The following is a 20820-nucleotide window of genomic DNA, read 5'->3' as shown; positions in this document are numbered from 1 at the left end:
CTCCGAAGAACTGCAGCATCAGATTACAAGGGAAGTGACTTCTGGGGTTCAGAAGGGTGGATTTGGGATACAGAATAGAGCACTCCCCAAGCCAAGGGAAGTGGGAGCTGAGAATGGGGTAACCTGGCCCCAGGGGCTCCCTCCCCTGGAGTCTGGGGCCTGATATGAGATCCCACCACTGCTGGGGCTAGGAGTAGGGGAAGACAGGAGGGGTGTGTGTGTGGGGACAGTGCAGGCATGGCTGCCCTTCCCCAGTCAAACCCCCAAGGGGGTGCTGCCCCCACCTCTGCTGTTCTGTCCATCCACTCCCTGGACACCTCCTAAAACAAAGGCCTCTTTGTGGTCCTGGCCCACTGGCCTGATGCCAGCTGCATTCTTTGCGTGTTTCCTGAGCAAGATCCCGGCACCAGCTCCGTGGTCAGCTCCTCCCCCACCAGCCCAACTCCTCGGGGGCTCAGAGCAGTCTCCGCTCTTCTGCCCTGCCTGGGGTCCCCTCACAGCTCCCATGCCTCCCATCAACAGATCTGGGCCGAGAAGGAAGAGCCCTGGGAGCTCCGCCACCAGGCCTGTGGAGATTCCATCCATTCAGGCTCTGGCTGATCTCGGTTGGTTCTACTGAACCTTGATACTCTCATCTTTAAAACTGGGGAAAATAACAGCCACCCCATGGGGCTGTCAGGCAGATTAAATGTCTCCGAAACACCCAGGTCCTGCCTGCCACACAGCGGAGGCACTGTGTAACTTGAGCTCTCCACTTCTGCACTGCACCCTGGGGGGCTGGGGGGCTGTCAGTGACCTCAGTGGGTGGCTGAAGAGCTCCAAGGATCTCAAGAGCCTTAGGTGGGGGCATTTCTCTACAGTCCTACTGTGGACCCAGAGCCTAAAGCCTACGCCTGGGGGTGCTAACGCCAGCACCCCAGGCAGTTCTCCTCCTAAAGGATGGAGCTGGGTCTTTAGCAAATGACTCACCAAATCCCAGGCCTGGTTCCGCTCCCCGTGCCCCTTGCCCATCCTGGCAACCACCTGTGACAGCAGCCCTCTTTGAGTGAGGCATGGGGCAGGGGGAGTTAGATCTCTGAAAATAAGGGGACTGAGGAGCGGGGTGGGGCTGGGAGCCCCAGGTAGTGTTGGCTGGGCTTTTGGAGTAGAACTCTTTGGAAACTGAGCAAATACACACCCGTCACCTTCAGTCACCAGTCACTCATGGTCACACACACGGTCCTAATGAAGTCCTAGATTGCTGCTCTGAGTTTTCTTCCCCCCGCAACCCCCGTCGTTAAAAAATGCTCATAATTTGGAAAGAAAAGAAGCTTTTTACAAGCTGGCAGCTCTAGGGAACTTTCCGTCGGTTCTTTCTGGCCTCGTGATGGGTGGGGCTCACTTTTCCCTTCCCTCTCTCTCCTGCTCCCCTAATAATCGCCCCTCCCCAGCCCTGCCAAACACACAGGAGACCTCCAGCCAGCTGTCACCCCAAGAAAGCTGAAGTAAGGCCGAGAACCTGTCTGTGCCCTCCTGGGCCCCAGGCAAGCCCTGGCACAACCCCCGCCTTCCCCCTGCCCCCGGAGGTTGCCCTCCAAGGCCTCGAGCCCTCAGATAGCAGCACTTCCTGGAATCTCTGCCCGGACCCAGGCCCGGCAGCCTGCCTGCCCTCCCGCATCGCCCCCCCACCCCAGGGCTCGCCCCACTCTCCTGCTGAGTGAGGGTCCCCTGAGTTCTCCTGGAGTCCGGGGGCCCTGCCGGGGAGGGAGTGGGAGGTGCTGAGCTCACCACCTCGGCATCTGCCCTCCCCTCCCCGCCTCTGGTGCGAGGGCCGGCCACACTCCCGCCAGCGCCTCGCTCCCTAATAGCTTTTTAAGTCCAACCACATGTGTCTGCGGAGCGAGAGCGTGGAGCCGCCCCTCACAGGGCCTCAGTTCCCCCCTCCTTCTCGTAAAGACCACCCTTTACTCTGAGCAGCCTTGGGGCTGGGGGAGGGGGTCTGCTTCCCAACAGCCCATCTGCTTGCCCCCAGCCAGATGAGCAAGAAGGGGATGGGCTGGCAAGATGGCTGAGCAATCGGGAGTGTTGTGAGAGGCCAGCCCTCAGGCTCAAGGACCCCCAGGCTCCTCTCTCTGGGTCCTAGGGTCTGGGATCCTCACTCCCTGAGGCAGACGAGGAGGGGCCAGCTGTCTGTGTGTGGGAGCCTGAACCGGGCGGCAGGCAGCGGGTGGCTAGGAGCCTCGGGAGGAGCCCTGACCTCTCCATGGGCTTCCCCTGCAGGGGCTTTGTGCCAGTACCTCTCTCCTGCACCCCTACTGCGCTGACCCCACTATCGTCCCTCTGACTTGCACACGTGTGGTTCTCTGTGCGTGTGAGTGGTCTGTGGGGAGGCCTGTGGGGTGTGGTTTCGCAGGAGGGGAGTGAGGGCTGAGAACCAACGTGCAGGCAGGCCTGGGGTCCTAATGAGAAAATTGCTTCCAGCCAGGGAGCCCAGCTCTGTGGCTGAAATTGCATCCAGCCCCAGCCAACTCCACCGCCGCAGTCCCACCCTTCGGAAGGAGGTGGGGGAGCAGTCCGGGGCAGTGGGAGGAGCAGGGCTTGCACACGACTCAGCCCCCCAGCCCCCAACACCTCGGAGAGAGTCCTCTGCCTCTCAGGGAGGAGGGGACGAGAGTGAGCTCCAAGGCCCGGCTTGGCTCAGGACCTGCATGCTTGATCCTTAGGAGGCAGAGGCGGGAGAGGGGACTAAGAGATTCCCATCCTCGGCTTCCTGCTCAGTTCTGCCATTGCATCCGTGGGGCGCCCTTGAAGAGGTGGGCCCATTTACAGTCTTCCTGAGAAAGGATGTGAGGAGCATTTTGTTTCCACATAAATGCTGTGTGCCTGTCTACCCAAATGGAGTCATTTGAAATCCAGCCTCCCCCAGAGACTCAGGGTTCGGCCCCTCTGGCCTGCCTCTTCACTCAGGGGAGCCCAGTGCCTGCACCCCAGGCCAGGGGACCCAGTCAGTGAAAGGCCAAGGCTGGCTTAGCTTTCTTTTTTCTTCCTTTTCCTCACTCACTTAGGCCTTTGAGCAGAACCACCCATAGAATTTGTAAGGCCCAGTGCAGAATGAAAACGCAAGGCTTCTTGTTCAAAAGTTAAGAATTTCACAACGGGAAGAGCAGAAACCAGGGCCATGAAGCCATGACCTTGCTTCGAGAAAAGCTGGTACCCACTGCCCAGCGGCCAGTTGGCCAAGTGAGATCTGGCCCCAGAGGTTGACCAACCTCGGGCCTGACCCTGCTCTGCCTGAGTAGACCAGAAGGTTCCACCTGGTGGTCACTCGTGAGGGAGACCTATCCGAATTTCTGGGAAAGTCTCTTCCTCACCTCATTTTGGTCTCTGCTGCTGCTTCCATCAGAGGCTCTGGATCACCCATTTTCTGGATTTTAGGGATGGTGGTTAGGGAGGAGGGCTATGTGGGGAGGGAGCAGAGAGAGAATGGGCTGCAGCTTACATGCCTAGAGAGTGTAAGGACAGGGCTCCTCTTGCCGCCCTCCAGAGAACCTGACGGTGGAAACATGCCCCATGAGGTAGAACCTGCCGCCCACTGGGGCCAGCAGGCAGCGGGTCAGCCTGGACCTTCTTACACCCTACCCCCATCCCGTGGGGCCTCACCCGGCACTAGCAAGTTGCAGTGATTGTGCTGTGCAGAGCGGGGCACGAGCAGGAGTGCTTGGAAGGAGGGAAGAAGGCAGGAGGAAGGAAACAACCCCATTGTCATCCCCCAAATTACTGGCTGGGATGGCAGGGGAGGAGGTGGAAAGCTGACATTGTTTACTTAATTAAAAGTAAACAACAATTTGCCACTGCCAGCCTCCCATCAGCTGTGTGCCGAGCACTATGAGCTGGGGACTTGGCTTTCACTCCCACCAAGCCGGGCTCCTGTCACCACACTCCCAGCCAGGGATCCCCAGGGCCCTGCACCTTTCCCTAGTTCTGCCCTTCCCAGGCTGAGCAGGGGGACAAACTAAAACCAGTAGTGTCTCAGAGTCCTATGCGTCAGGATAAGAGTGTCAAGAAACCATCATTTGACAGGCCACTGTGGGGTGGGAGACCCCTGCGTGTGCACACTGTCAGGCCCTGTTGTGGCCCAGTGAGGCAGGGCAGGGGGCGCCACCTCACCAGTTAGCCGGTTAGCCCGATGTCATGATCCCTGGGGAAGGTGGCATCACTCCCTCCCCACCGAGGCCCCAGTCCACACTACCTGGAAGCCTAGGCCTCTCTGCCCCGCCTCCCACTTTTTTCCTTTTCCCTTTTAGCAGCTTATAAACATCCTTCTTCCATCTTTTTGGCTCTGCTCCCAGAAGGGGGCTGTTCAGGGCTCCTGGAGGGCCAGGGAAAGAGGCAATCTCCCTGGCCCTGAGGGGAGAAGGGCTGCTGGAACTGGGTCCCCCCACCCCCACCAGGACAGCTACAGGTGACCCCAGGAACAGGGGAGGGGGGTTGGCCTGGGTTGGGGTTTAGCTGGGGACACCTAAACTCCTGCTTCTCTGGAGCCCCCAAGCAGGAGGGTAGTCTGATGGCTAGAGTTGTGCATGATTTTCACTGGCCTCCAGGGGCTGGGCAGGGTACCTTTCCAGGGGTCTGTCCTCAAGCAAGTCCCCATCTCTCCTGTGGGCTTTGCTCCCAGTGATGTAGAGCTCAGGCTTCTTTCTGGACCCAGGCATGACCTCAGGCTCGTGACTTTTAAATGCTCTGAGATTTCACTTTCCCTGTCCAAGGGCCTCCTCCACCGCCACACTTCCTAGCACTCGGAGCTTTATAAAACCATCGCTGAGCCTGAGTAGCTCTAGACCTCCTCTGGCCAGATGGGTAAGGTAGGGAGAATGGCTCAGGAAAAGAAAGCCATACCCGAGACCCTTGGGAAGCCAAGCACCCTGGGACTTAAGCCCAAAGGGGGAGAGGTGAGGCAAAGTCCCGGTAGTAAATACACAAACCATGGTTTTCATCTGGTGCCCAAGAGCAGCGGGTTCCACCAGGGCTGATTCTGCCCTCAGGGGGGGTTTGGCAATGGTGGAGGCATTTTGGGTTGTCCCAAATGAGGGGGCATGATGCTACTGGCATCTAGTGGGCAGAGGCCAGAGATGCTCCCATCCTACTGTTGCACAGGATGGCTCCACCACAGAGAATGGTCCATTGGGTGGGGGTTGAGAACCCTGGTCTGGAGTTCGGCCCTCCAAAAAGATTTAGGTACTCACTCTTCCCCTGAGCCGTTCTGCCCCACCCCTGTCCTGCCCCTCAACATTTGCATCCTCTCATCTTCCTCCCCCACCATCAGGATTCACACATCCACATGTGTGCGCACATGCACACAAGCTTATAGCTCCCAGGACTCAACACATTAGGTTTTTCACATGCTCTCGAACACACACAAAAATCTGGGAAGTCTGTCCCGTGCTTAATTGAATTAAAGGACTGGGGTTTGGCAGGACATTGTGTATCTGAGCTGCAGCTTCTTCCAGCAGTTTCAGTGCCATACAGGACGGTTCAGGCTCCCTGCGATTCCAGCTGCTGCTGCTCCTCTGCCCTCTCTCCTTCGCCCACTTCCCCACCTGGGGAGGGCAAGGTCAGCAACACCTCACTCCTCCTCCCTTCTCTCACCACCTTGCCTTCCAATACTGCTGGTAGGAGGCCAGGGCCTCCTGTGGAGCAGGTACCCCTCAACCCGAAGCCAGGGGACTGGAGCAGAACGATCCTGCCAGTCCTTCATTCCAGGTTTGCTGCTGCTGTGGATGGGGTGGGAGCTGGAGAGTGCCGCTGGCTGGAAACTTCTTGGCCAAGTGTAAAGCCATCAAGCTCTGCTTGAAAGGTCCGAGGGCTCTGGGGAGCCTGCATCCCTGCTGGAGTGGCTAGGAGCCTTAATCGACAGGGTGGGGGTGCCGGTGGAGGGCACACAGTGTGTGGCACACAGTACTACCATCCCTCGGGTCCCCTGTCCAACGTGAGCCATTAAGGGGTATGGGGGTTGGGATGTGCTGCAGAGCAAAAGGGATGCTTTTCAATACCTCTCCCTTCCCACCCCTGCCCACCCCCTCTGCAGTCTCTCCTTTGGCAGGCTCTGGGGGGTGGGCCTGTTCTCAGCCCCCCTTTATGACCCCACTCCGGCACCTCCTTAGGGAACAGATGGAGTGAACTCAGGCCCTGCCTCTCAGCTGAGGGCAATCCCACCACCAGAGCCCAGACCTCGCTTTGAGGAAGCCCTGCACGAGCCACCCCTTTTCCAGAGCCTGAGGGTGTTGGAAAGGGCCCATATCTGGAATGGGTTCAGGAGATGCCCTGGAGCCTCACTGTGGGCAAGAGGGGCATGGTCAGTCAGCCTGTGCCTCCTGGGGCACCATCTCCTAGGATGTGTCACCGTTTTTCCCCAAGCCTTTGCGGGGGTCCTGCTGTGTGCAGAATCTGCCCCCCAAGCCCCACGGTTAAAGAGCAGCCTGGGCAAGCTGTTAGTGGCTGGCAGCAAGGGTATCCAGGGGGCCCACTGGAGGAGCCCAGCCCCACATGTGTGACGCTTGGTGCTTGGGCAAGGCAGAGGGTAGGGAGCAGTCCTTCCCCGCTGCTGGGCTGTTCCACTGGTTGGCAGGGGGGCTGGGAGAAGGGTTGGGGGGCCGGAGAAGCAGCTGGGCCCAGTCCGGGGGCCCTGAGAAGCGATCTGCGCAGCCTAGGGTCAGGGGGGAGGGGGCGGGGCGGGCCTCACCTCGGCTAACCTCCCTGCGGAACAAAGGAGCCTTTCTCCACGCCTGCCCTGGGAGGGTGTGCCTGCCCGACTGCTGCCACCGCTGCAGAGAGCACTGGCCTGTGGGTTTTTTTTCTTCTTCTTGACTTCTCTCCATTTCTATCCCTCTTTTTGGTTCCTGATCTCTGACTTTTAGTCTCCATTTTTCACTTTTTGAGAGGGGTGAAAAAAAAGAAAGAAAGGAATCTTCCTCTTCAAGCGTTTATCAAGCGCAGAGGCACGTCTGTGCTGCCAAAAGGTGGGGGCGTCGTGGGCGTGTTGGGGGTCACGCGGCCGCAGACCTGCCCACATGCAGGGCAGCCCCGCTCTGGGGGAGGCAGGCCGGGACTCAGCTGCGGTGGCGTGGCGGCTGCGCAGGGTGGGCCTGAGCTCATTGGATTACCTCTCCCAGCCATGCACCTGGCAGTCCTCCCCCCGCCCCCCACCGCTTCTCCTCACTCGCCCATTCCCCGGCCCCCTTGCATCCGGCCCCCGCACCGCAAGCTGTTCCTAATCAATGAGAACGGGAAGCTCGGCCCTCATATCACATCACGGGATGTGCTTGGCAGCGGCAGCAACCAGAGCTGCCGCCTCAGGCAGCACGACCCTGGGTCCGAGTGGCCGGAGCCTGGCCGCGTCCTCCTCGTTCCAGCTCGGACCTTGTGGCTGTGCAGGGGGAACCCAGGCCCCTGGAGCCCAGGGCGGACTGCGCGCAAGTTCGCCGCCTCCGCCCCCGCCGCAGCCTGCGGAGGGCAGCTAGTGTTAACTCGCTGTGCCACCTAGCTGCCGAGTCAGGGAGTGCAGCACACCTCTCTCGGGGGGTGCGGGCCCCTGAGCCCCACCGCCCTGGGAAGACCCTTTCGGTACTTCAGAGCATTGTGAGTGGGGAATTTGGCACCTGCCATTCTGTAGGACCGATGTCATTTTGTCCCTTTAGCGGCTTGAATTGTCCCAGCCCCGAGTCTGGGTAGCTGCCTCCTACGCCAGCCTCTGAACTCTGTGCAAATTTGGGCTTCTGGAAGATGCCCTTCTGCTGCTCCTCAAGACCACGGCAACCCTGAAATATAGTCCCAGAAGCTGCCCCCTTTACCCTATCAAGAGCTCCTTATGTATGCGTGGCACTTTATAGTGTATAAAATCTTCCCGTTTCATTCACTGTCAAAATTCCTGCTCACGTATCCCCGTGCCTTCTGAGGTAAGCCTGGGGTTGTGTTGCACAGAGAGGGAGAGGAGGCCCGGGAGACATGCTGGGTGCCGAATAGCAGCAGGTCTAGGATTTGGACCCCAGGCTCCTGATTCCAAACCCAGGGCTCCTTCCAGCAGTCAGAGAGCCATCTCAGCCCCCAGGGAGGTAACCTGCCTGCCCACCCGTTCGGCCCAGCCTGGGCTCTCAGGGCTCTGAGTTGGAGATTTGCAATCAAAGTCCCAAATTCCTCATGTTTCGTCTGGGCAGCTCTGGACGGTGGCTGCCGTAAGGCCTCCACGATGGGGAGTGCAGCAGGCCTGCAAGACTGCTCCCCTGCCCTTACCTTCATGGGGAGACTCTTGTTCCTTCCTTTGGTCAGTCCAGTCATCGGGCATGAAGGCCAATGTGTCCAATCCTGCATCCAGGTCCAATTGGGCTTTGCAGGAGTATTAGTGGTTCTGGGCTTTCCGAATCAATTCCTTGGGTATGAGTGTCGAGGTTTGGGTCTTCAGGAAAGATGTTCTCTCAGGAGTGGGAAGGTGCCAGCTAGCTGACATTCCTGTCTCCTGGGTGGTCTTTGTAGCCACGGTTGGAAGAAGGATCTAGAAGGCTTTCTTCAGAGTCTTTTTATCCACTCAAACTGCACTTCCAGGTGTGGAGGAGAGAGTAATGAACAAAATGCTGATAAGCCTTGACCCCAAGGGACTGATGGTCTGGTGGGGCACTCCTGGCCAGGAACCACCAGCCTAGGAGATCTGCTGGCCAGGTCCTTAGGTCTCTCAAGCTGTCCAGAGCCAGAGTCTCCTATTCCCCCAGCCCTGGCCAGCCAGAGGTTCCCAGTATGGGCGGGATTTGAAAGAAGGGCTGCTCAGCTTCTATCCTCCAAGCAGAAGCTCTCCACTTAGACATTTGCTTATGGCATGCATTTGTGTTTGTTGCTCTTCCATGAGCCCAAGTCTGACTCCCTCCACAAGGCAAGTCCCTGGTAGAGGAGCCTCCTTTAGGGTTATCAGCCTGGGTACCAGGTGCTCTTGGGAGGCTGAGGAAGTTAGAGCACCTGAGGATGAGAGGCACATGGCCTCTGTCCAATTCTGCTTCCCCAAAGGAGAATGGAGGCAGGTGGGTTCTTCTTCTCCAGGCCCCAAGGGTTCCTGGATGGATTCTCCCAAGGAAAGGGGACAGTGGGAGGCAGGTGGGGGCAGAACTCTGCTCACAGTCAGAAGGAGAGAGGGAACATGGAGTGCAGGGAGGCCAGGGGGCCCTGATGCTTCCCCATTTCCACCATCCTCTGTCCTGCCTGGCTCCCTTTGCAATAGGTGAGGAGGCTCCAAGTGTGTGTGTGTGGGGGGGCTTCCCCTTCCCAGAACTGAGAGTGAATTTCCTAATCCTGGGGATTCGATTCTCCCACCTTCTTTTCCTGGTCAGTTATTCCTTCTCTGCATCTCCTCCCTTACCCAGAACACTGTGAGAGTGGGTGGGTAGGGGTTCCTTGGCATGGAGTCTGCCCAGTCCCTCGCTTTGCCGAGCGCCCTACAGAGGGATGCTGGCAGCTAGATGCAGACCAGAAAGTTGTGCTCATGAAGCCACTCCTGAGTATTTTTAGGAAAGTTTTCATCCTTTCCGTTTTTGTTTTTTAATGCATCATTTCCTCCTTTGCTTTTTCTTTCTCTCTCTGCTTGCTCCCCTTTCCCTGCCTCTCCTATAATGTTCTACTTCACTTCTCTGATTCTTTCTTTTTCTTTTCTTTTTTTTTTTTTTGGCCGCACCTCACGGCATGCGGGATCTTAGTTCCCCAGTGGAAGTGCGGAGTCTTAACCACTGGACCCCGGGGGAAGTCCCTCTAGTTCTTTCTATATCCTTTCTTTGAACCACTTTGCTTTGACTCTGATTTTCTGTCTTGGCCCCTCCCTCTCTGTCTCTCTCTTTAGTTTTAATTTTGTGTTCTTGTCATTCTTTTGCTGGTGGGTTCACTGCCTTCTTCCCTCCTTCCCTTAAATTCCTGCTTGTCTCAGGAATGTCCCTCAAGTGGCCTCCAGAGCCTTTGCCTCCCCTTTCTCATCCCAAGTTGGCATTAGCACCCAGAGGACTCTGTCCCTTTACAAATAATTAGACCAAGGGCAAGTGTATTTAGGGGTTGGGGGGAAGGTGACGCCTGGCCCTGGGAGGTAGGGACACTATTAATAGTCCTGAGAGCAGCTGGGGTGGGGGCAGTTGTCTGGCCAGGCCTGGCCTGGACAGCTCTAAGGGCCAGAAAGGGCAACACTGGAAATAGAGTGGACAGGGGTAGGGGGGCAGCTCTGCAGGCCCCTTATCTGGATATGCCCTCTCTGCCGGGTCCCTGTCTTTTCTTGGTTTGTGGAGTGTGGAGGGCATTCTCCACTATCAGTTTCTATCCATCAGGTTGGGACGGAACAGAACCTTCAGGGCCTGGGGGCCACTTTTCTGGGCCCCACCATCACATGACTTCTGGCCCCAGGCCTTCTTGGAAATGTTGGCTCCAGCTGCCGGCTGAGTCGTGGCACTGGCCTGTGTTGCCAGGAGAGTCACCCAGCCGCTTGTGTGGCAGTACCTGTGCTCCTGGTGTCCTCAGCTCTCTGTGTGCCCAGCCCTTAGCTAGGATGGGCAGGGCCTTGTGCTCAGCACCCTCAGAATCCAGGGGCACAAGCCTCTCTGCCCTCTCCTGTTAGCTTGCCCATCTTCAGGCCTTTCCTTTCCCTGCCTCTCCCCTACTGTTTCCAACTGTAGTGACTGTCCTGAGACCATTTACTGTGGCTGCTGAATTTGGGGAGGGAGGGAGGCACCTGTAGAAGGCGTTCTGCTCTGCCTTTTATTTCCAGAGAAACCTCTCTGCCCCTCTTTGCAGATGGTAATGGGCCAGGTCTTGAGGGAACCCCTCTGCTCGCTGGTGGTGGTCTCTGGGGTGAGACACCAAAAACTATCATCTAGGGTGTACTTGATGTGTCATAAAGAATATGAACTCCTATGGGAGGGGAGCTGAGGGTTAGCCACAGCTTCCCCACTGAGGTGGCATTTGAGCTGAGCCCAGAAGGAGGGGTGGAGTTTTAGCTGAGGGGAGGTGAAGGGAATTGGTGATCCCAGTGGAAGGACAGCTGACGTTTATGGAAGCCCTACTATGAGCTGGGCCCTGGACTAAGCACCTTATCCCTGTTTTTTCAATTATTCCTCGCCCAGGAACCCTAGGGGGCAGGCGGTATCTCCATTTTACAGACGAGCAAACAGTGCAGAACTTGGCCAAAGTCACTGGGCCGGTAGGTTCTAGAGCATGGATGTGAACTCAGGGTAGCCCCTTTCCACTGTCGCTGGCTGCCCACCTTCTCCCTCCCCTTGCCCTTGGTGTGCCCCCCCTTTCCCCTCTGTGCTGGGGTCCTTAGTGGGCACAGGGTCCAAATGAAGTTACCTCCCAGGGTGGACCAAGGGCAGGCTCAGGGTGGAGGCAGAGGTAGGCCTGGGGCCAAGGGCACCTGCCTCCCTTTGTCTCACCACAGGCCCCAGTAGTGGCTGTCTCACCTTCATTCCCTCGCTGCTGTGAATTCTGCTCTGATGGGACCTCCTAGCCCCTGGGCATCTCTGGAACATCCAGGATGGTGTTACTGCCTGGCCCTGGGTCTGCCCGTTCAGTCTGCAGACAGCCACGGAGCACTGCTATCTGAGGTGCTGGGGACAGTGTTGGGTCCCCTGCAAAGGGCAGACCCAGGAGGAGCCTGCAGGCCCACCTGCAACTCCTAGTGCCGCTGTCGGTGGGGGTCTCATTCGTTAACTACTGGCTGGGCTTGGAGAGGCAGCTGACAGGCTGATGGGCCTGGGCTCTTTCCCTCCATCAACCTGCTGGGTGCTTTGCTCTGCACCGGGGTATGTCCCTCCTCTGTCCTCTGCTGGCCATTATCTGTCATGCCTTGGGGATGAGCAACTGGGCACCAAGTTCCCCCAGGCTTCAGTGCCCAGGCCCCATCTCTAGTTCTCCCTGGTCTGGGGGCAGTGCTAACAAAGGTTCTCCTGGCAGGTGCAGGGCAGAGAACACTGAGCAGCTCACACCAGGGAGCAGGCTGGGGGGCTTGGAGCTGCTTGCCTGAGCCCAGCCTTCAGATCCCATTCTGCTCGTCCTTTGGGCACCAGATAAGCCCATGGACTTGCCTTCTCTTCCCTTCCCACAGCTTCACTGCCAGGCCATGAGCCCTGCTGTAGCCAGACTTGGCCCTTGCTCCCCAGGGGACCCCAGATAGCCACCATGGAGGCAGGGTGTGTTGAGGTGGAAAAGGCAGTACAGTCGGAGTCAGGGACCAAGAGTGGAATGTCCCATCTTGATGCGGCTGCCCCTGGCCTGCCGATCCCTGTGGCCTGATCTGCTGTCCCCATCCCCCACCCCACCCCCAATGGCCTTCCTTGAACCTAGGCCCCAGGGACAGCCAGAGCAGATCTAGACCACAGGTCTGTCGAGGTTGTAACTTGGTCTCTTTCTCTTCCCTGTCACTCATCTCCTCTTCCCCCCAGCAGGTGACTCAAGTCAAGGGCTTGAGCCCCTTTGGATCCATGAGGGGAGGGGAAATGAGAGAAGAGAGGAGGGTGATGGGGGGGAGTGACACGTCTCCCTGCCTTGCCCCTGCCCACACCCCACCCACAGCTTCAGAGCTGTGCTTTCTGGTCAGGCTTCTGTCTCCAGCCATGTGGGGGTCTAGGGATGACCGAGGAGGGAAAAACCTCAGGATGGCCCCATGTCCTGTGCGCATACACGCTGGCTCATGGAGGTGGTGTAGAGAGTGGAGGGAAGGAGGGGAAGATCTAGAAGCCGCCTGGGCCTGGTCCAGGCCAAGCCCAGCCCCCTTCTGTCCTCTGGCTGCCCTGCATTCTCAAGAACTTCCTCGGTCTTGAGTCTCCTGTTTGCAGAGACAGGGAGAACCCCTCTGTGACCCGTTCCCCTAGCCCCCCATCCGTCTGCCGCTCCCCTCCTCAGGGTGTCTCAGATTCTCGGACTTGGGTTTCAAGAGGCACAATAGTTACATTCTCCAGCTCTGATTGCTGCAGGCCAGGCCTTTGGCTCCCCTTGAGATTGGGTTTCTCATGCCCTGGATGCTCCTGAATTGCAGAGGAGGTGTGTGTGGGGGGCAGGGGGGGGGCATACCACACTGAGTAGGGCCAGGGATCAGCTCCCGAATTGGCCGTTCGGAGTATGGCACCCCCAGAACAGAGCACACCCTCACCTGCTTCTCGAACTTCAGACTTGGGAAGGGCCAGGGGAGGGGAAGGGCAGGCACACCCCAAGGCTGGTCTCCCCAGCCCTCAAAGGCCAATGGTCTGAACAGAGCTGAAGGGGGGTCCTCTTAGCGTTGAGCATGCTAACCACAGCTCTGGACACACCATCTCACTCCATCCCTGCTGGACAGATGAAGTGGCTGGTGGCATCTCTAAGTGTGTGTATGTGCGTGTCTGGATGCATAGCAAGTGTTCGCCCTAGTGCATACACGTGCCTGGGTACGCATGTGTGGGTGTGGTTGAGCTGGGCCTGCGCGCCCCTCTCAGCCCCCGAAAAACGCACTCCATCTTTGATGTGCGTGGGGGCAGCCAGCCGGTGAGTTACATGTGGCCCCTTTCTCAGAGAGAATTTGTTTCGGGTAGGAGCCGAGGCAGAGCATTTGCTGCAGTGAGCAGGAATTCCTCCCTCACCTAGTAGGAGCCATAAATATCTCCCTGTCTATGGCTGGAAATATATATATATTAAAAACATGCTGTCAGTTGGGGTTTATGTGCGATTCTGGGCTCCTTCTGGCTGCTGGAGCTTCCCCTCTAGAGCTCTGATGAAGAGGCAGAGCCCTCTCGGAAACACACGCACGTGTGCACACACGTGCGCGTGCGCGCGCACACACACACACACTTGTGCAAACAGGCAGGATTGGGAGAGGAAAGGGGGCCCAAGAGAGGGAAAGTGAAGGAGAAGGAAGGACAGAGAGAGGGGCATGGAGCCAAGACAGAGCAAAATGAGACCAGAAATAGGATTCCAGAGGGAAAGGCGAAGAGCTGGATAAAGTAGGGGGGCTTCAAGAACTGAGAAGAGGTAGAGAATGAGTAGAGCTGGTGGAGGGGTGAGAAAAACAGTATTTCGGGGGCTTTGTGGCTGTTCCAGCAGAGATGGAGGAACCCCGAGGAAGAGAGGGTCCCACGCTGCCATCCTCTGGCTGAGCCTGGCCCAGGTCTGGGTGCTGCACAAGGCCTCCAGTCCACAAGCGTTGACCCGGGGAGGGGGGGTGGTGACTGATAACGTGTGGGGATGCATAGAGAGCAGCCCTGGACCCTTGAGCCAAATCCCATTTCAGAGCCTTGCTCTGCGGAGCCTGCTTGGGCCCACAACTAGAACGAGTCCAGATTCGTCACCTGCGCCTGCACACCCCTCCCTTCTGGAAACCTCTGCAGTGGTCTGAGCCCTAAGGCACCACTGGCAGGCGAGGCTTCTGCCTTGGAGGTGTGGATGGCATGAGTAGCCCCAGTCCTGAGAGGAAAACAGCAGAGCGTGCTCTCATGTATGACACGAGCCAGCCTGAACACACCCCTTCCACCCTGGCAGCATCAAGGACGAGTTGTGGCTTCCAAAATTCTCTTCATCCCCAAACCTGGACCAGGCAAGGGCCTGATGCCTGCACGCCCAGGCATCCATCATCAGACAAAGTGGCTGGACTTGGTTTTGAGGAAGCTGCATTTGATGGGCTGAGTGGAAGGAAGCTTAGAGCACGGAAGGCACTCTCTGGTTCTGAGCACCAGGATGCAGGAAAATGTTGTCTCGGGACTGCAGGGAGGTAGCAGTGCCTTTGGTCCCTCTGGCCCATCTCCACTCTCTCCAGAAGGTGAAGGCAGCCTTAGTCCCTGGAGAGGGGTGCAGGCATGGGGGTTGGGGTTTAGTCAGTGTGGCCCTGAACTGGGGGTGTGTGGTCAGGGTCCCTACTGCTCTGGTAACTAGGCTGGAGAGAAAGCCAAGGCTGGAAAAGTTGCCAGGGGACATGGCCCTAGAAGGCTGGGGAATCAGAGCGACAGCCTCAGAGGCGTGGGCTGGGCGGGAGAGGATAAAAATGGAGTCGGGCACCTGCCCGCCTTGTGCCAGCCAACACTTTCCCTGCCCCTCCACTGGCCCACAGGCCACCAGCTGGCCCATTGTCCCCAGTGAGAAATCAGACACTGGAGGGGGGCTCCCATGTGGCAGGAGCTCACTCATGCAAGGCCGCCTGGTAGGGACTGCCAGGGGAGAGCCACCCCGTGCTGGGTCGGGCAAGGCGAGAAGGGGGGTGGCAGAGAGAGGATCCCTTACTGCACAGCAGTCAGGGCTCCTCCTGTGCCGTTGGCAGGGGGCAGTGCGTGGGGCCTGCGAACAGGAGATAAAGAGTTCAGGCAGAGGGTTTTCTCTCACTAACCGTGGATTTGTGTGTTTGTTCAGCTGGTGGCTCTGATAAGCCCCATTCTGCTAGATAAAAGCCAAGCAGCCATGAGGCGGGGCCTGGGGAGGGGTGTCATAAAGGGGCCTGCCTTTTTCTGTCCCAAGGCCTGGGGTTATCCCCTCCCTTCCCTAGGGAGCCCAGACAGGGAAAGGAGTCAGGCACTGGGGTGTCATGCTCCCTGATGTGCCAGCCTGGGGTGCAGCTCCTGATCCCCACGGGCTGTCCAGAGCAGGCCCTGACCTGAGGGCACAACTCCCCAAAGGGCGCATCATTTAAGAAAGCTGGCCAGGCTGGCTCCCACCTCTGGGTAGGGAGGGCATCTCCTTGCCCTCCCCAGGAGCCTGCCCACCACAGTCCTAGTGGCCTCTCTGGGCCCTGAAGCCACTGACTGGGCCCCTGCCAGCCCCCTTCCCCTGTCCGCCCAAGGTGTGCCCCCAAGCTAACTGGGTGGACAAGGGCCTGGCCCCATCATGCCCCTTACTGTCCTGAGGACCCCTTGTCACCTAGTCGGGGCAGGGGTTTCTTGGTAAACTGTTTGAGGGCCCTGGGCCTGGGGATGGCCCGTGGGGGCCTCAGCCACATTGAGTGGGCCCTAGCCTCGGCCCTCCCTGTCCATTCCACTTGGCATTGGCCAGGAGGGTGAAGGGGGTGCTGCCTGAGCAGGATGGTGGGGCCCTGGCCACAGCTGCCCCTGCCGCAGGGCTGGCTCTTCTGCCTCTGAGCCCGGGTCCAGATTTCTAGTGTCTCTGCCTTTTGTCCTGGAGCTGAGCTGAGCGTGCCGGGGGCCGGCGGTGGTGGCATTGCGGGGATGCTGGCTGGGGCCGCCAGCCGTAAGATGGCTGCCAAGGGCTAAAATGGCTGCCAGCAGCGCCCGGAGCAGCGCCTGGAGGCGCGTGGCAGCGGGCCTTGCCTGCGCTGGATCCTCACTCCTGCTTTCTCCCTTACGTGGAGATAATAGTAATAGCAGCAGTAATGTTTCAGGGCAGTGTCCTGGTTTAGAAGGATTTCCTGTCTGTCGCGCTCTCCTGGAGCCCCATTTGTCTCTGCCTCTGTCGCTGGCCCACCTCCATCTCTTTGTCGGGTTCTCTCGTCTTTCTGTCCCTGGGCTGGGTGTGCGCATGCGTGCGGCTTTCTGTCTCCACCTGGCCATTTTGGAAGAGCTGGGACCAGTCTCGTTGAGTAGCCTCCTCCATTTCCTCCTACTCCGCTGTCACTGGCCTGGAGGGCTCTGTGGGGACTGAGTTGGTCCTGGGACAGGTGGGGTCAGTAGCAGGGACCCCTCGGCAGCAAAGCCTTGACTGTGTGCCCCTCGCTGGGCTCTACATGCAGGTGCTGCAGCTGTGCTCTTCCTGAGGTATGAATCTGGGAAAGGACGGGCCTGAGAGACATCAGGCTCAGGGCCCTGGTCCAAGGAGGTCCTAAGGTGGGCTGCCTACTGCCTCAGCCCCTTTCCTGCTCCCTCCTGGACCGGCTGGGGCTTGAATCAGACCCAGAGGGTCAGGAATGAGCTGAGGTGAGAGAACAACAAGAAAACTCACATCCACAGAGAGGTTGCCCTCCCAGGAGCGTGGAAGGAAGTCCTGTGGGCTCTCTCCAGAGCAGAGTGCCACTAGCAAAGAAGTGGCCTGGGGTGGGATTCGCCATCCCTAAACACACCACAGGGGTGAGTGCAAAGGGAGGTGTGGAAGGACACACCCCAAACACAAGGGGGTAAGGGGCCCTGTTAGCACTTATAAAGCTCCATTTTCTTGATTTGTGACTAGATTTATTACTTTTTTTTTTTTTTTAGAATTAAAAAAAAAAAAAAAGTGGGCTTCCCTGGTGGTGCAGTGGTTGAGAGTCCGCCTGCCGATGCAGGGGACACAGGTTCGTGCCCCGGTCCGGGAAGATCCCACATGCCGTGGAGCGGCTGGGCCCGTGAGCCATGGCCGCTGAGCCTGCGCGTACGGAGCCTGTGCTGCGCGACAGGAGAGGCCACAACAGTGAGAGGCCCGCGTACCAAAAAAGAAAAAAAAAAAAAGAAAAGTGAAACAAGATAAAGGATGGGGAAAGTGGAGCCTGAAACCATACTGGGGGCAGCCTGTTTTTTTCCCACCGGCCCCAGTGAGGCAGGAGGCTAGGAACTTGGTCGAGCCGCAGTAGGTCCTGGACTCTGAAAAGGCTACTATTCTGCCCACCAGCCCCAGCACCCAAGGCTCTTCCTTCCTTCCCAAGTGGCTGCAGGGTCCCCCCACTTCTATCTCTTGGGCCCATGTCACTCTTCAGGAACCTCCTTGCTGGTCACTCCCCAACGTGAGCAGCTCAACTGTGAGGCCAGTGTAGGATGGACACCCTGGTGAGCCGGCTGATTGAGAGGTGCTGGGCAAGGGTGGTGGAGGCTGGGTTACTCCGAAGAGTTGGGCAAAGCCCCGGCCAGTACCAGGGCCCGGTTTTCTGAGGCCACCCCATGTGGTCCCCCTATGAGAAGCTGATTCTTTACCCAATGCCTGCCTTTCCCCTGCCCCACAACCTGCCCTGGCCCCCCTCTGCCACCCTCTCACCAGCTGTCGTGCCCAGGCAAGCATTCTGGAGGTCCCCGTTGTGCCCCTGGCACACAAAGCTTTGAGGACCTGGGGGGCAGGGGCGGGGGGCTTTCCCAAGCTCAGCAAAATATTCACACACACACTCCACCCTGCCCCCAGCCCTCTGTGAGCTCCCACCGCACAATGGGCCCTTGTCTCGGGGCTCCCTCCGAGCAGCTGTGGCACTGGGGCATGAGACAGCCCAGACAGGCTGGCACAGAGCAGGCGACAGCGTCAAGGCAAACCTCCCCCCACCCCGCCCCGTGTTGCCAGGCACTGCCCGTAAGCATAAAGGTGAGGTGGGGGTGGCGTGGGCAGACAGGAACGGCTCTAATTAATGAAGGGAGGGAAGGGGCTGCTCCTCTGGAGCTTGAGCTGGGTAGAGAATGGGGGGCCCTTGGGTCCATCCCAGCTGTGCAAAGAGACAGTCACTGGCTTCTCTCCTGGGCGCCTCCTTGCCCTGACTCTCAGCCAGTGCGTTCACTCGTGGGCAACTTGCCCCCAGGGCACATCAGGCAGTGCTCGGAGACCGGTTTTTTGGTTGTCACAACTGGGGTGCTACTGGCATCTAGTGGGGGGTGGAGGCTAGAGATGCTGCCAAACACCCTGCAGAACCCAGGATAGCCCCACCACAGTAGTAGCAGTTCCTTCTCTCCCTGGTCTCCTTGGGCTGCTCAGGGAGGGAAGGAGAGTGAAGGTGTTGATAAGGCTGGAGGGGCAGCTGCTTGCCTGGTGTTTGTGGAGCACTTTGGTTTTGACCCATCCCCACCCTTTGTGTCTCCTGCAGAATCCGGACAATCAGATAGTTCAAACCAGCAAGGAGATGCGGACATCAAACCACTGCCCAACGGTCAGTGCCCCCTGCCCCCTTGCCTATACCCAGCCTCCCTGGCCTGCTGTGCCCACCACGTCCTCCCCACACCCTTCTCTGCTCTCCCCGGCCAGGGCAGGCCTGCCCCTGCCATTCCCCTTCACTCAGCTGTCCCTTGACTGAACTTGGGCTGCTATTCAGAGGGGGAGGGCACTCATCGGTAGCACACCCTAACTCCCAGGGAGATCTGAGACCCCTGAGGGCCAGTCTGGGGCTGGGACATGGGGCATGGGATGGAGCAAGTTGAGGGTGGGGAGAGCTTTGGGGAAACAGGCAGACATCCCTTCCTGGCCTTGCCTCCACTCACTCACTTGCCCTTTTCCCTCCTCAGGGCACTTAAGTTTCCAGGACTGTTTTGTGACTTCCGGGGTCTGGAACGTGACGGAGCTGGTGAGAGTATCACAGAGTGAGTCCTTCCTTCTGGGCCAGGGCTGAGTCAGCAGGGATGGGGGTGAAGCGGTGGGACTTGGACCCCACGTAGCCCCCCACTGATGGGGTCTTGGTTGGGGCGGGGGCAGACAGGTTTCCTGGGACACTCTCGGCCTCACTGGCATGGGGCTGGGTGGAATGGAGGCATCCAGAGAGCCCCACCTCTAACCTCCATTGCTTTGGAGGAAAAAAGTCATAACCGAGGACTCTTCCCAGCAACCTCCAGCCAGGAGGAGGTTTCCTCAGGAGCCTTCACAGTGAACTCACCCTGGGGCTTCTGGGGAGCTGCTCATGGCAACAAAACAGGCGCCCACACTTCCCAAACCTCATCACACTCTCCCTTCTTCCCAGCTCCTGTTGCGACAGCATCAGGGCCCAACTTCTCGCTGGCAGACCTGGAGAGTCCCAGCTACTACAATATAAACCAGGTGACCCTGGGGCGGCGGTCCATCACCTCCCCTCCTTCCACCAGGTGAGCCCCGCACCCCGGCCTTCCCCCAGCCCCCCAGGCATCTCAGGAGCTTTGGGCAGCTGTACCACTGTGGCCTGGGTGCTTCAGAACATCATCCTTTGTTGAGGGCATGGGCTCCAGAGCTGGGGCTCACTATGCTCCCCGACCCCTGAGATTCCTGCTCTGAGCTGACACAGGCACTCGGCCTTGGGGACACAAACTCAAACAAGGCATGGCTTTGCCTAGAAGGTGCTCCCTGTGGGCATTGGAGAAGGCCTCTCTCTTGGGGATGTGACGTTTGAGCCCAGGGGTCTGGTACAGGCATGGGGTGGATGCTCCAGGTAGAGAGAGCAGCCTTCAACCTGGCCGAGGCTGGGCGGGCTGGCGGGACTATCCCACGGAGGACTTCAGAGGCCAGAGCAGGGTGTTTAGGGCTTAAAATCCACTGACGGGTTTTAAGTAGAAGATGCTGGGGCTATGTGTTCTAGAAAGTACTTCTAAAAGAAGTTGGAGGCTATCCCAGCAGGTCGGAGGGGAGGAGGGCCTGAGTCAGATGGGGGATTGGCCTGAGAGGGAGGGATGGAGTTGAGAGATATTTGGGAGGTAGATATAGTAGGCCCTGGTCAGGGCCAGTCACGCAGGGCAAGGTGGGATCCTGTCCCTTTTTAAAAAAAAAATTGGACATTTTGGTTCATTGTGAGGTTTAGGCATTCATTTTGATATGTTAGAATATTGCATTAAAATGTTATGATGCTTTCATATTTAATCATACTTTAATATAAAATAACATAATATCATGATGACTTGAGTTTTGTGTCACCCCCTGGCATTTTTGTCCCTGGCCAGTGCCTCACACGCCTTGCCCTAGGCATGGGAGCTGGTGGGAAATAGGAGGTGGGGCTGAGGAAGGAGTTGAGGGTTTTGCCCACTTCTTTGACTTGGGCAGCTCCATAGATGATGGATGGTATTGGGACTGAGAAGGGGCTCAAGGAGGAGTGGGTGGGCTGGGCCCAAGGGGCTCTAGGTCTGGCCTTGGGGGGTGGGCACACAGCGAGTGCCCCGAAGTGCTGCTGACAGCGGGCACCCACTCCCCACACGGAAGACTGTCAGTGCAGGCTTCCTCAGCCTGAGTACCAGCACCTCAGCTCAT

General features: G+C 58.3%; 1 protein-coding gene across 1 annotated transcript in view; it reads left to right on the top strand.

Annotated features, from left to right (window-relative positions):
- Positions 1-20820, top strand: part of NFIX (nuclear factor I X) — a 67823-nt gene that overhangs the window by 28657 nt on the left and 18346 nt on the right. The window contains 3 exon segments of the mRNA XM_079703415.1: positions 18707-18769; positions 19122-19196; positions 19571-19691. Coding sequence (XP_079559541.1) covers positions 18707-18769; positions 19122-19196; positions 19571-19691 — 259 coding nt within the window.

Source organism: Hyperoodon ampullatus (assembly GCF_949752795.1).
Source record: "Hyperoodon ampullatus genome assembly, chromosome: 4".
In the NCBI taxonomy this organism is placed as follows: domain Eukaryota; kingdom Metazoa; phylum Chordata; class Mammalia; order Artiodactyla; family Ziphiidae; genus Hyperoodon; species Hyperoodon ampullatus.
Note: the sequence above shows the minus strand (reverse complement) of the source record. Positions and strands in the feature narration are given on the sequence as shown.